Raw genomic sequence first — 14,783 nt, forward strand, 5'->3', positions numbered from 1 at the left:
AAGCACAACACTATTTGCTTTGTGTTGTACAGAGTGCTTCTCCTTACTTTGGACAGGCATCGTTTCTTAACCACTCCCACCTCTGCCTTTTTACACTCCATCTTTTTCTTTAGTGTCTGAGTCTTCTGACTTTCATGGGTCCTTTCTTCCCACGCGCCGTGTCAGCAGCAATTCCCAACCTCAACTGTGACCTCTTCATATAAATGTTGAGATCAACTCCCAATAATTTTGAACAGCTGTTTCCTGCAGCTTCTCTCCTTTAATCCACAGGTTGGTAAACCCATTTTAAATCAGTTAATTCTCCTCTTGCTGTCTCTTCACTGCAAGCAGTGGTAGGCTACACACCCTGACAAAACTGGAAGGGATGCCACTTCCTGTACAGGTGCAGAAGGAAAAGAGATGTGCTCCAGCTGCCCTCACACAGGACTAATGGGCACGAATTGCCACTGGCTCCATTGGTTCCCCAACTGCAGGTCAGATCCAGACTGTATAGCAGACAATACATGTATGCTTCAGCTCAGAAAACCTTGAAATTACTGACTTCCAAAAGTCAGAAGCAGGACAGTCAGCCACTGTAAAGCCACCTTCCTGTTCTTACTTGTAAGAGCAACTGTTAGGGTTCAAATAAAAAACATTCAGCTGCAGAATGTGAAATACATTTGGTTTATTTCTTTCTAAAGTTTGTACATATACATATATCATTATACATATGTGAGATCCTTCAATAGGGTTGCTTGAGTTCAATGACAAAAATTATTGGGAAGCTTGCAGGCTCTTTGTTGCCCGTAAGCAACATTTATTCCAACTTATAAAAACACAGAGGAACAGAGTTATAGTCAGGAACATGGACACAAGAGAGAAATCTACTTTTTATCTCACAGTTTCAATACATCAAAGGCAAATTATTTGTCTGTATACTGTAGGCTTACTTTATCAGCAATGATAAAATAGAGGAAAATATTTATATACAGTCACCTCAAGTGAAAAATAAAGCAATGTAAACTTAAATTCCAAAATATTATTTTAAATGATATAACAATATCCCCAAAAGTCCTTCTTCCAAGGGGAAGAGGACTGATTAAGTGCCTTCATTTATCAGGAAATGATCATTCTAGTACCAGATACATGAAGCAGAATAAGGGAGGGCATCCTGTGATACCTGTAGAAAAGAGTGACAACTCTGCTTCAGGAAAGCATCTCTGTGTAAGCAAGTATATGTTTGAGTCCTTATGGACATCAGCAGCACATGGAAAAATCTTCCCTGAATCAGGGCTTGACTTAAGTCTGCACAACTCTGACTCTAACCACCCAGTATGCTTTTCTGGCCATGCCTATTCCCAGGGACAAAACAGGGTGTCCTGGTAGTAGGATAGTGTCAAACCTGAGATGATGACCTCCCCAAGAGTCAGAACAGCAAGTTCCATGCTGCTGGAAAAGACTTAATGGCTACCTCAGTGCTGTTGCTTCACAGCAGACCAAGAAGTTACCACAAAATGGTGAGACTGGGAATGTCTCTAGTGTATTACATGAAAAACACTCCAGCAATTCAGTGATGAGAGTAAACTGAATTCAAGGTTACCAGAAATAAGGTTCCTACACATCACAGAAGCAATTGGAGACCACCCAGAGGAAAGGTCTTGCAAAGACTGTTGTCAAGTTGTAACGTTAGTTCTGCACACAAGAGATGTCTAAGGTGTATGTACACACATGTGCAAAATGTTTTTCTGCATCACCACTGCTAAGTTATGCTTCCCCATTGGATACCAAGCAACATCGACTGAAAATTCAGTCCTCTTTCTCAGCCTAAGGGAAAACAACATAGCAACAGCTCAGGTGGTGGGTAAATGACACTTCTTAACTGTGACTCTGAAACTGACAGTGCTCACCCACATCTTCCCATCACCATGGAGGGCAGGAAACCCAAGGGAGAAGCCCAGTACTCGAAAAAAGATTACAGGGCTGCAGGTCGTCCAAAGCAAGGTTACACGGTGGTCTCCTTCATTTCATTCTGAGCTGCAGTTCACTCACATCTCAGTTCTGCAAGGCGCAATCACTCAAGCTGTGGTCCAGTGAAGTGCAAAGGCATAGTTTCACTATTGAAGTTGCTCAAGTGCTTCAACCTAACTGCATGATAAGAGTTTTATGTCCCCAGGGAAGAATCACACCCTCTTTTGCTCTCTCTTTCTAGAATAATGCAGATCATGCTACTGTTGCCCTTACTAGAACACAACAGCAAAACTCACTGGGTTTCCCTATGTCTTTTTCCTCAGACCAGCAACTTGTTAAAAGGCTGCTCAATGCTCTCAAAAGAAACCTCTGGGAGGCATAAGAGATGCCCAAGATACATCATTTCAGCCCTGTTGCTCTTCTCTTCCCTACTGATGAGCCACTCTTCTGGAAATTTGAACAGTTGATGAAAAAAGACCCCTCACTACTGCTGCACTGCTGTATCTGCAGGAGACATCACAGGCACCTGTCCTTCTTGGACACTCTGGACATGATGTCCCTTTGCCGAATTTTCACAGAGCAAGGTCAACGTTTTCAGAAGTAAAGCTGTGTATTAGATCCCCAGAGCACGATTTTCAGAAGAAGTCAGCATGGATGCTCCTTGTACAGGCATCGGCTGATATAAACAGAGAGAAAGTCAGCCCAGTGTTAAGCTAGCAGAAAATTCCACCCACTAGCTCTTGCTTAGACTCTCAAATATATGCCTTGCTTTCAACATGCAAAACAACAGGCAGCCCCTGGTGGACAACACATGAAGATGAAAGCAGCTCAAAGTATACTTTAAATCTGCAAAAGCTCTGATAGCTGTTTAACCTCACTTGAGAACAATAGAACAACAAGCATCCTAACAATGTTTGCAGCTGCTGAAGTGCTTTGACCAAACAAGCCTCAGAAAAGAACAGCAGGTTCTGTAGTACTGAGCCATAGAAGCCATACTATACTTAGGAAACACACACATCTATAGGCATCACTTAAACATGTTCACCAAGTAATATAAGTCTCAGAGTGTACCTCACACAGAGGAGTGATTTTAAAGCTTTTCAACACCCAAAAAACTCTGTCCTTTTAGCCAAATTATAATTCTAGACTCAAGTAACAGGACACAGTTGTCATGAATATGTACAAATTTAAAAAAAACCCTACCACAACCCACCCCTGTTCTCATCCTACAGTCTTTCAGCATCTGACAGCTCTGAGTATGAGAATTTCGTAAGTCTGTGAGTTAAGACTTATATTACCAGTAGAGTTTGCGCTGTGTGGTGACACAGACTCGATAGCATTTATCTCCCTCTTCCCAGCAAGAGGATAAGGGGAGTTGGAGGATTTTGTGCCAAACAAGTCTTCATGGCAGCTTAGCTAGCTGCTCTCTCACTACACCATGATATCAATTGGCCTAAGCTGAAATGTTGCCTGTTTAGACAAAAATTGTCTTCTTGTGCTAGTCTCACTTAGGTGAGTTAGACAGGATCACTGCTAGAGTGACTACTAATTACAGTGGATTACGTCAGAGAAAAATCCTGCCCTTGCGGCATGTTGCACTTTCAATGCTTGTATTGCTAAGTGATGTACCTTAATTGGTCCAAATAAACCTCAGGCCTATACCCCAGCTGGTTCCTGGCTTGCTTTAAAAGCAGATGCCATGGGACGATCTTCATTGATTAAACATCTATAGTTTTTATGGAATAATTAAGCGTTCAAAGGCAGGCAAGAGAGAACACCTTGGACTAGCCTGAATTTGCTCCTTTTGACCACAAGGGCAAAGTCAAGTCAATGGTCGAATCTTTGTGAAAGTTTTTGCTTGCATTTGGTAAGGGATGCGCTCTAATAAATAACTAAAACACAACCTTAATTCAGCTAACAAATTGAGCAAGGGACATTCTCTCAGGCAAGGCTGGGTCTGCCTCCTTTCAATGTTTAACTGTATGCTGCCATCAGCAGAGCAGATACTCCCAGATGGCATTCAGACTTTTCCCAATGACCTCTCCTCCTTGCTCTCATGTAAACCAGTCTTCTTACAAAGGGACTGTGGTATCCTTGGATAAGGGTGCTGCTGTCACAAGGGAGAAAAGTAGTGGGTGGTAAAGACAGTTCCTCAGCACAGACTAGAGGGAAAAGGAAGCCACCATTCCTCATTACCTCCAACACTGAGGGTAATGCTAGAGCTCACAGTCTCCAGCAGGTGACCAGCCATGGAGGGTGGCACTGGCTTCTTCATACAGCATCATTGTCCTGTGCACTGATGCTCAGCTCAGGTGGTAGCATTTCTCTGAAGGCTGACAAAGCCTCTTCTTCCTGAAGCTCAGATCTCCACAGTGAAGCTCCAGGTGAAGCAACCCACTATGCTATACCTATGCTGCTGGGAGAGCTCTGGGAGAGAGCAGAGGAGAGGCCAGACATACTGCTTCTATATGCACTAAAAATATCCTTTAAAAAGCACAAGCTGCAGACTAGATTTTTCTGAAACAGCTTCTGTGGTTCCCCCTAAGAAGCCTAGATAACAGATGCTGAGAACACATGATGGGGGGCAATGATTGTGCTCTGATGAGAAATGCGGAATTCTTAACTGCCCCCTCAGAGCAGATGTGACGTCCCAGAGCCTGGGTAGAGCAATACTGAAGAAAATTCAACAAGCAGCAAGCTGCAAGATTTCTTGGCATAAGATGTGTATACTGCCTTTGACCCTGCTGAAGCAGCCAGTGTTTCCAACAACGTGGATACTAGAAGAGTGGGAATGTTGCAAGTGTCTGGTGTCAAGTGTGGGAAGGGGGACTCAGCATCCTTGCAGCATACAACTAGAGAATCATGGCAGTCTAAAACTCAGTCTCACACCTCCCAGCTATAACTGTGGCTGGAAACACAGGCTACCAACAAGCAGAGTGAAAAAGCTATTCACAGGGTTATCCATTCAATGCAGCACTGCTTCAGAGCAGGTTTTCTCAAAGCAAGATGGGAGAGTCAAATTTTTGGATTTCTGCAAGCATGGAAGGAAACAGACCTGTTATACAGAAGCAGCTGAGGTGCTAAGATGACAGGCAAGTGTAGCTTGTCAGAAAAGGAGGAGGAGCTGTCAGACTAACTGCAATAAGACCAAAATTAATTTAAAAATGGAGAATGCAGACAAAGTAAGCAGTAAGCCATCTGCAGAGAAAAGCCTTTCCCACTTCCAAGGAGAACATTGTCATACAATGCCCCCAAGAAGCCTGGTCATAATCCTGTAATCTCTGACTTCTTCCACTGCCATAACCACATCTTCACTGAATGGCATACTCCAGTCAAGCAAGAACCTCATTTCCCCATTGGAGAAAGGCAAAAGTTTTGGCTTTTTCAAGCCAGAAGAGCAACCAGCCTTGTTATTCAAAGGCATTGGAACTGTCAAATGTCACTGAACAATTCCAGTCCCTGGAGGTCTGTTAGGCCAAACTCCTCCTCAAAGCAGGGCTGTGCAGAGCACAGCTCTCCATGAGAGCCCCTTAATACAGACAGACTGCAACCTGGGAGCAGGCAGGATCAGAGGGAAAGTACTTTAGTGAGAAGCTGTTACTAATCATTAGAAAGTTTCTGGTAACCATTTACAAGTGTCTGGCTACAGATGATAAAACTCTTGAGTTGGCAATACAGCTGAACAGTGTTCCCGCACAACTCTGCTGCATTAATCACTCTGCTGGCTGACTTACCACTCTACATCAACTGAAGACACAACATAAATACTGGATTTAGAAGCTGTAGTCATGTTCACTGGTTCATACGTAATTAATCTGCAAGATGCAGACAAACACACCACTAGTCCAGGGAGACTCTTTTGCAGCCACTGATGAAAAAAATGTCAAACAGTCCCCTGCATCCTGCTGAATTATAGAGGAGAGTATGGTTTTGGCTTCAGAAGAGTATTTCACCCACTTTGGTCACTGGATGGAGAGAGGGGAAGGCAGTTCTTCCCTTCTCCATAGGCCCTCTGCTGTCAGGGGCAGACTGGTGGGGCCCTTTCCTGTCTCTCCTCCCTTAGCTGGGGATAGCAAACAGTTCAGTCTCTGGAGCCAGCAACGCTTCAGAGTTGGGTGGGTCCCCTCAGAACCACTGTCTGCACCTTAAGAAAGGGAGAGTAAGGAGGTGTTAGCCTTAGCCTGCTCCCCCTCTTTACATCCCCACTCTCTACATGCAGGCAGAGGCCTCGCCTGAGCAAGGATAGCATAGTGGAGCAGGAGGGTGACAAGGAAGGATGACACCTCCCTGCGCCACCCATGCAAAGGCTCTCCCACAAGCACACATGCTTATGGCAGCCAGCCAGTAACTCCTTACACTGAGTACACCCAGGAAAATGCAGGCTGCTCCAGTGATTTGCAGCTCAAGTCCCAGAGGCGGGCTGGAAACCAGTAGAATATCTTTACACACTGCAATCAGAGCTACTGAGTCACTGCAATCAAGCACTGATCTTCCCCAAAGGCAAACACTTCAGCAAAGACAGGCAGGGTGAAGGGTACCATGCAAAGTTATCTGGTCAGACTCTTAATGGTGCTATTCAAGGAGATGCACCATTTAGACCAACTGAGAACCTGCCCTATCCTTTATAGTATCATCAGGAGGGAAAAAAAATAATTACACTACTACTTGGTAGATGAACCTATTCCCAAGGGAGGGCAGGAGTCTTAGATTTTTTCACAAGAGGATCACTCTTTTTTCTTATTCTCCAAAGCGTGCATTTCTACACAGGTACCTGGGATGCTTATAGATTGTAAAGCAACAAAGGAAAATGGTATTAATTAAAACTGAAGCAGATACTATAAGTTCTGGGTAAACTGATCTGCACGCTTCAGCAGTCTCAGCAAGACTGCTGTAAGCTCAACAAATGTTTAATGAGTAAAAAATGCAGTGAAAAACTTCATGTGATACACTCAGATGAGACCTAAAAAAAAAAATACTCTATCTGTTTACAAGTATACATGGAAATAGATAACAAATAATGAAAAAAACATATTTTTTGCAGTTCACTTTTTGCTTTTTCCTATGGCTTCAAATCATCTTTTCTGCAATGACTTTGAAGAGGAATTACCCAGTTTCTGTGTCAAAGCTGGAAAATGCATTTAACAAGAGCAGTATCTTTTTGCGCTCAGCAATTTAACTGGAATTTTCAGCAACCAAAACACGTTTAAAACCAGGGAAGAAGAAAGTTAAATGTCACCTCTTTGCCTTTTGAAGCACTGCACTCCATAAACACAAGAGGTTTGCCAAGCATGTTCTAGCCTGCCTTCAAAAAGATCATCTACTCACCCAACCATGACAGCCAAGCAGGGCCATTTATAGATCTGCACCTTTTTCGGGTTTTGCTTCTGCTGCATGTATCCTATAGTTATATAAAATAATTCAGAGAATGATGTACTCGTTCTGACCAGGACTAATTTATGCAGTAGCCCAGCAGGAGCATGGCTTGGACTTGAAGGTTATTCTATACCACCTCATGTCATTTTCCAGGAAAGGGGGAAGTTGTCCCTTCTGGGTCACAAATGGTTGGGTATTGGGTTCTGCATGGTGAGCATTCTTGAACACTCTGTTATTAATACTGTTGTTGTTTACCATTCATTTTCTTGTCTCACTGCCATTTCCAGTAAATTGTTATCTCAACCTGTGATCTTTGTCTTTTATGCCTCAAATTTTCTCCAGCCCACTGCAAGGATGGGGAGGGGAAGGAGGGAGTGAGCCAGGGCCATGTAGTTTGGACAGGCTCAGTGGGAACACTAAATACCACTCCTTAATCTTAACAGGGAGGTCAAATTTTCTTCCCAAAGGTGTATTCAGCATTCCCCAGCTGTGGCAGATGCCAGATTGATGTGCATCCCAACATCACTCATGAGAACAGTCTCATCTGGCTTTGCTGCCAGACTGCAGCTGCAAGGATCAATTTGCCCCAAAACCTCGTATCTGAGAGTGCAACATCATTGTTACAGCCGACAGTCAGAACAACACTAGGAAAGCTGTTGCATGGTGGTACTTGGTAGGGAAGGCAAATCATGCAGTGCCTGCTAAAGGCCTTTTCTCTTTGATCACTCCTAGTTCTGCCCACTGGACTGGCAGCTCTAGATTAATTGATTTGGACCCTTGGGAAGCCTGACAGAACACACATCCACTCAGGTAGCAATTTTTTTGATGTGTGGCCCTTTTACTACTTGGGCTGAAAACACCAGTGCATTTCTAAACAGTCCTTGCATTGATCTTGACGTTTCTATATGCATCAAGAATTGAATTCAACAAGAAGGCTGTCCTGTGCCAGGCACAACAGAACAAACAGCAAGGAGCAATTTTCAACTGGCCCTCAACATTATCTCCCAAGGCGCTCTGTGGGAAAGGCCAGTTTGGTAGTACTACTTCATATAGAGAAAGGGTGATACAAAATGGGAGACACCTATCCAAGCTCATCCTGTGGGCCAGTATGAAAACTGAGATTAAAACTCAGGTAACAGGTTAGGTAACAGGAGAGCCAGCACTCTCTGCAGAGCCATGACACTGCCCAGACAAGAGGGGCTGGGAAGTAGGAAAATTACTACTACGTCATCTTTCTGCTCTCTGTGCCTAGAGACTGCTGGCCACCCCAAGGGTCTATGGCACAAACAAGGGCCTTTCCGGAATGGAAAGACCTACCCATGGTGGTCTCTCCCAGACCTGTGCTCCCCTTGGAAAGCCTGGCACAGGAGATATGCAGGAACTGTGAGGAGGCACCAGCCTCTTCCACCTATATGTGAGCTAAAGAAGGAAAATGGAGAACTGAGGAGAATCCCGTTCTGAAGAAGAAAGGCAAAGTGCTTTGTCACTATGAGAGGAATTGAAAGCAGCTCTCTGTGCACACCGACAAGGAACCCCTGGAAGGGGAAGCGACATGACACAATATATCATAAGGCTCTATATAGCAGCTAAGTGAGAGCGTATAGTTAAAAACTACACAGAGGCCCTTTGTCTTTAATATATATAATTAATATATAATGCTAATGGCTGACATCTACAGCAGCCCTCTCTGCAAAAAAATGTGAAGCCCAGATAGCCATTCCAACTGGGTAATCCCTAATCTTCCTGACTGCAGAGACAGCATGGGTCTGGATGCCTTCCAGCCTGCAAACTCAGGAGAAGGTTCTCTGCTTGGAAGGAAACAAACAAATTACTCCAACGCCATCATCTCAGCATTGCCAGAGGTTTCCAGGTTTCAATCCTTCACACTCACAAAGTGTCCAGGGTCAGTGCAGTAACAATAAGCAACAGTGACTATTTACTGTACCACCTGCTGCTAAGTACCAGTACCAACATGCCCCACATTGTCAGGAAACTAGTGTTCCCAGCACCCTAAGCCTCTAGTCAGCCTTCTGCAGCTACACGTTTGCACAGCTTTTATCACAGCTACAGCTTGCATTCACAGCACTGCAGCACTTGTCCAGTTATTTTTCCCACCCACCACATAAATAAAGTGACAAGTGACTTGAGAGATGAAAGCCACATGCCGATGGGAGGAGATAAATGGGGAGGAGACAGAGTAACATCACAGCGTTCTACCCCTTCCCCAGCTCCTTTAGAAACAGAATAACACAAAAAAGTCCCGATGTTTCAATTGCTAAATGATAAATTAACAAAGCAAAGCAAAGCAGGAGCAAAGACATCTCCCACAATCTGCACAGAAACAGCAAAATATACAATAGAAAATGTCACTAACACCCCATTCAGGCAGATGCACTTATTTTTTGTGAATGACAGGTTATTAAATGAAAAAATTTTGACCACCAATACTTTGCTGCACAGCTGTTCCCCTAGTTGTCATTTCCACCCTAAGTGACCTTCTGCTTAATGCTAGGTGTTTCTGGCCTGTAGTCCTTCCTCTCTGAGACATTGCGTTTCACCTTGGCACTAACTGGCGACTCCTGATTCAAAGAAGGACTTGAGTGTGATTTCTTCAGTCCTGGCGCATCGTTCTCTCCTCCGCTCAGCAGCTCCTTCACCCCTTCTTTCAGTAGGCCAACATAAATCTCATAGCGATTTTTCTGGGAAATGAAAAGAAATGCCCAAATCAGTCTGGAAGAAATTCTGCAGGGGCACATGAGAGACCACCTACGTAACTTAATGCTTTCTGCTGGCCTTGAAAGCCAGGAGCTCAACGTGTATGTGAACAATGGTGCCAAATGTGGATATGAACAACAGTGGCTAATGTAAATTAAACAAAGAGGATTTCAGGCAGACTGAGGCCTGGGGTGCTGTGTAATTAGAGGCACTCAGCATGCAAATTCCGACGCCCTGATGAGTGGTGGCTCCCATTGCAAGTAACATCATCAAATGAAAGCTTGTTTTCTTTAGTCATGTTGATACCAAAGCTGTGCTCACACATACTGAGACCCTATGTGCTCAGGCATGAATGGAGATGAAGTGCACTAGACTAAGGGACAACAAAAATCCTGCTCTGCTGCAATTCTCCACTTCCACCAGCAGGTCCTGTTTTTCTTATTCATAGGGGAGAAACCAAAGCAGGGTACAAGTCCAGACTGTACCAGCATGGCCACCACTAGGCACATGAGAGAATCTTCTAAAAGGTCAGACCTTAACAAGAAGGAGCAGATGAGAGGGCTATGACAGCAGCAAGGCATGTTTCCCTTGGAAAACAGGGAATGATGAAGGTTGCTGTCTGTCCAGACATTTGTGTTTTTCAACTGGAAAAAGTTCACTTTACTGTGTCCCATGTCCATTTGTTCTACTTGTCTGGACCAGAGTTTTCCCTCTCCAACAGGAAGATTTCATTCTGTTTGCTACAATTACATCATTTTCCAAAACACAATTCGGCAGGGAAGAAAATGAGGGTACAGTAAGAGAAGACCCCCGAAGGGTCACAGAAACAGATGTTGGGGCAGGAGGTCCTGAGAACAGAGCAATCCACTTCATAGGATTTATTTAATAACCTGCCCCTGATATATCCAGTAAAGACATGGTGCAGACGTAATTTCAGTGATCTCAGTGTGCTGGGAGTCAGGGAAGGTGGATGTAAATATCTGTACTGATTGTTAACTTTTATTTGAAAATAGCAAAACAGCAGCCAAGCTATTATGCTCCTGACAGAGGGGAAAAGTATTTAAGAAAATATTTAAGAAAACATTTTCTAATAAAATAATACAGTTCTAGTAAAAACATTTATTTAAGGGCAGGAAGTCAAAAAGCTTGGTAACCGCTTTGAAGTGTGGAATATAAAGGGGGGAAAAAAAAAGAAGAGAACATGACTGGCTTTTGAGAATCCTTTGAATAAACAAACCCTCATAGAGGAGAATCATAACAGAATCCTCCTACAAATTAAATAAATAAGCATTCCTATGACTTCCATATCTGGAGATGCAGCTCCACAATGTGAGAGACAAACACATGAAGCAGGTAAGATGTGTCATTTAGTAAAAATGGAAATGGAGAAACAGCAAGAAGAACCCTGACAATGATGCACTGAGCTGATGGATGATTCATCACAAAATGAACCAGACGCTTCTGCAGAAGGCCAGTCAGTACTCTTAGATTGGGAACAGTGTAATATCATGAAATTGAGAGGGGGGCTTTACTGTTGTACGGATTTATGCTTTTACTAGTCCAGTAAATACCACCAGAGTCTCAAGACTCAGCAATCAGAATGGAAATCCAGGACCTGCATGTGTACAAATGTCCATTTTCCCCTGGACTTTGTGGGCCCTTGATTTCTATTACAATTAATCAACACACTTCTCCTTTGATTTCAACCACAACAAAGTTGGTCTTTCAGTGACCTGACATTTGAAGTTAGGTAAATGCTAGTGGAAATTTTAGCTTAAAAGAAATTAATTCAGAAATTCTGTCAAGAAATAAAACCCTAGAAGTTGAAACCATTCAAAAGCTTCTGCAACACTATCTCTGAAGAATGAATGCACATAATAAAGTATGCAGTAGCCACACATCAGTATTCTGGCTTCATCTCTAACCTGACAGCACTCAAAAGATACTTCTCTAACTATAAATTTTCTGCAATAAGCAACAAATTTTCTGCAATCTGACACAGTACTTCCTCAGAGAGCAGGCAATGAAAGCTGTTCCTTCCATGGTGTGTGTAAGCAAAGACACCATCAAAACCAAATGCTACTGGCTGCATACCTGAACAAGGACCAGTTACCTCCTGGTTCACCTCCCCTCCATCTCACTTGTCTTTCACCAGGAACAAGAATGAAGGCATCACCAGTGTGTAAACAGAAAGAAAATGTAAGGACTTACAGAAAAGAAAATGGCATCTTCCTTGCTAATGGCACTATGCTTAGGGACTTACAGGCCCTTTTGGTATGTTTCCTGAGATGTATCAGCATGGCCCTTTGTACACAGACACCAGGTTTAGCCTGCTGTCTCAGCCTGAAAGAGACAGTTGAAAAATCCCACCTCAACTGCCCCTTGCCCTTTTCATTTAACCTCATGCAGCAATTTCTTTCACCACTCCTGACAATCCCGACAGGATATTGTTCTAAAGGGTAGCTTTCCATTCACAAAGTTTCCATTCACAATTTTCATACAGCTCAACATTTAGGTTTGGTTTGGGATTTTTACTGCCTCACAGAATAATAGAATAAACAGATTTGGAAGAGGCCCACAGGGATAATCCAGTCCAATTCCTAGCCCTGCACAGGACCATCCACAAGAATCACACCATGTGATGCACACCACTGAGAGCACTGTCCAAATTCTTCTTGAACTCTGCCAGGCTGCTGCTGTGATCACTTCCCTGGGGAGCCTGTTCTAGTGCCCAGCCACCCTCTGGGTGAAGAAGAATCTCTCTCCAATGTCCAGCCTACAGCTGCCCTGACACAACTTCAGACCATTCCCACACATCATCACAGACAGATCAGTGCCTGTCCCTCCTCTTCCCCTCACAAGAAAGTTGTTGACAGCAATGAGGTCTCCTGTCAGTCCCTCTCCTCCAGGCTGAACCAAGAGACCTCAGCTGCTCCTCGTGCGGCTTCCCCTTAAGGCCCTTCATAATCTTCATTGCCCTCCTTTGGATGCTTTGGGGCTTCAATCTTTCTTATACTGAGGGGCCCAAAACTACCCCCAGCGCTCAAGGCGAGGCAGCCCCAGTGCAGAGCAGAGTGAGACAATCCCCTCCCTTGCCTGGCTGCTGATGCTGTGCCTGATGCACCCCAGGACAGAGCTGTCCCTCCTTGCTGCCAGGGCACTGCTCACTCATATTCAACTCTCCTGAGAGAGACAGTATCAAAATCTTTATGAAATCAAAAAAAGATTGCATTAACTGGCTTCTGTTGATCAACTAAGTGGGTTATCCTGTCATAAAAGAAAACCAGGTTGGACAAGCCTGACTTTTCTCTCATGAAGCTGTGCTGGCTGTGATGATCGTTCCAGTGTCCTCCAGGTGTTTTCCAGTACTTCCTGGAATAATTTTCTCAGTTTTACCAGGCATTGAAGTGAGAATGGCAGACCTGTAGTTTCCGTGTCATTCTTTTTGCCCTTCTTGAAAATTGGGAAAACATTAGACAGTTTCCAGCCAACTATCTGGGATCTATCTAGACTGTTCAAATATCATCAAGAAAAGTTTTGTGAAAACATCAGAAAACTGTTTGAGGTTTCCCGGATGAATCTCATTAGGCCCCATATATTTGCAGGGATCCAGATGGAACAGCTGATCCCACACACCTTCAAGGTTAAATGGGAGCATTCTCACAGACATGGTCCTCCATGTCAGGACACTGAGATCCTCCTGGTCTGCCAGCCATAATGAAGACAGAGGCAAAGACTGCATTTTCTTAAACACCTCTGCCTCGTCCATGTCCCTGTTTGTGAGATGAACGTCCTAATCCTGTAAGATGCTGATGTTATTTCTACCCTGCCTTTTGTCATTAATATATTTTAAAACACTGTTTTTATTGACACTTTTTTTAAAACACTCTTTTTATCCCCCATAGTTCTGACCAAATGCAACTCAAATTAAGATTTGGCCATGTGAATTTTCTTGTTACAATGATGAGCTGCATCACTCTTCCCATGCCACCTGACCTTGCTTCCACTCAGAATAAACCTTTTTTGCCTTAGCTCCAGAAGAAGATCTCAGTTAGCCTTCAGCCTCATCTGTTTGACTTCCAACATTTTGGAATTGCCTGCTCTCGTGACCCTTGGAATGGTGTCTTGATAGTTCAACATGGCCTGTGAAATCTGTGTTTATTGTGAAGGTAACACAGCACAGCAAACCAGCACCCTGGATTACCATCTCTCCCATGTAACTGAAGCTGTTGCCACAACTTGCCTGCTTAGATGAGCACTCGTACAGAGCTGATCACTTATCTGAACTGCACAGCTCAAATGCTGTTCGAGACTCTCACTACTGAAGAGGATACCTTTTTTTTTTCTGGGCTATACTGGTTCTGATTTGTACTGAGGTACCTGATGAATATCTCAAAAGATAAAGGATATAAATTTTATCCCTGATAAAATTCACAAGAAACAGAAAAAAATCTCCGCAACAATCTACTCCCTCATCAATCTTTCTATAAACATTTAACACCCCAGCCTACATTTCATCCTAACTCACCAAGCTTCTAAAAGTGACAAAATAAACTTTGTGTCAAGAACCCAAAGCTAAGAAAATGCTTGATCTTCCAAGTTTGACAAGATATCCAGAGATAAAGTTTGTGGCTTACTCTGTACATGAGTGCTCTGTTCAAAATTAACTGACACTGTGCCATTGATCACAGCCCTTTGATCTCGATTGTTCACCTCGCTGTCAACTTCCTAATCCACTTCATCAGCTT

The 14,783-nt window shown here is 43.6% G+C and overlaps 1 protein-coding gene across 1 annotated transcript in view; it reads right to left on the reverse strand.

Annotated features, from left to right (window-relative positions):
- Positions 1–649: 649 nt before the first annotated feature.
- Positions 650–14,783, reverse strand: part of PSD3 (pleckstrin and Sec7 domain containing 3) — a 114,836-nt gene continuing 100,702 nt past the window's right edge. Inside the window, exons 16-17 of the mRNA XM_041395940.1 lie at positions 9,879–10,019; positions 650–2,059 (exon numbers count right to left, since the gene is read on the reverse strand). Coding sequence (XP_041251874.1) covers positions 2,051–2,059; positions 9,879–10,019 — 150 coding nt within the window. The 3' untranslated portion in view covers positions 650–2,050. The remainder of the gene's footprint in view (positions 2,060–9,878; positions 10,020–14,783) is intronic.

This window comes from Onychostruthus taczanowskii, unplaced genomic scaffold, assembly GCF_017590055.1.
Source record: "Onychostruthus taczanowskii isolate IOZ18803 unplaced genomic scaffold, ASM1759005v1 scaffold121, whole genome shotgun sequence".
Lineage (NCBI taxonomy): Eukaryota > Metazoa > Chordata > Aves > Passeriformes > Passeridae > Onychostruthus > Onychostruthus taczanowskii.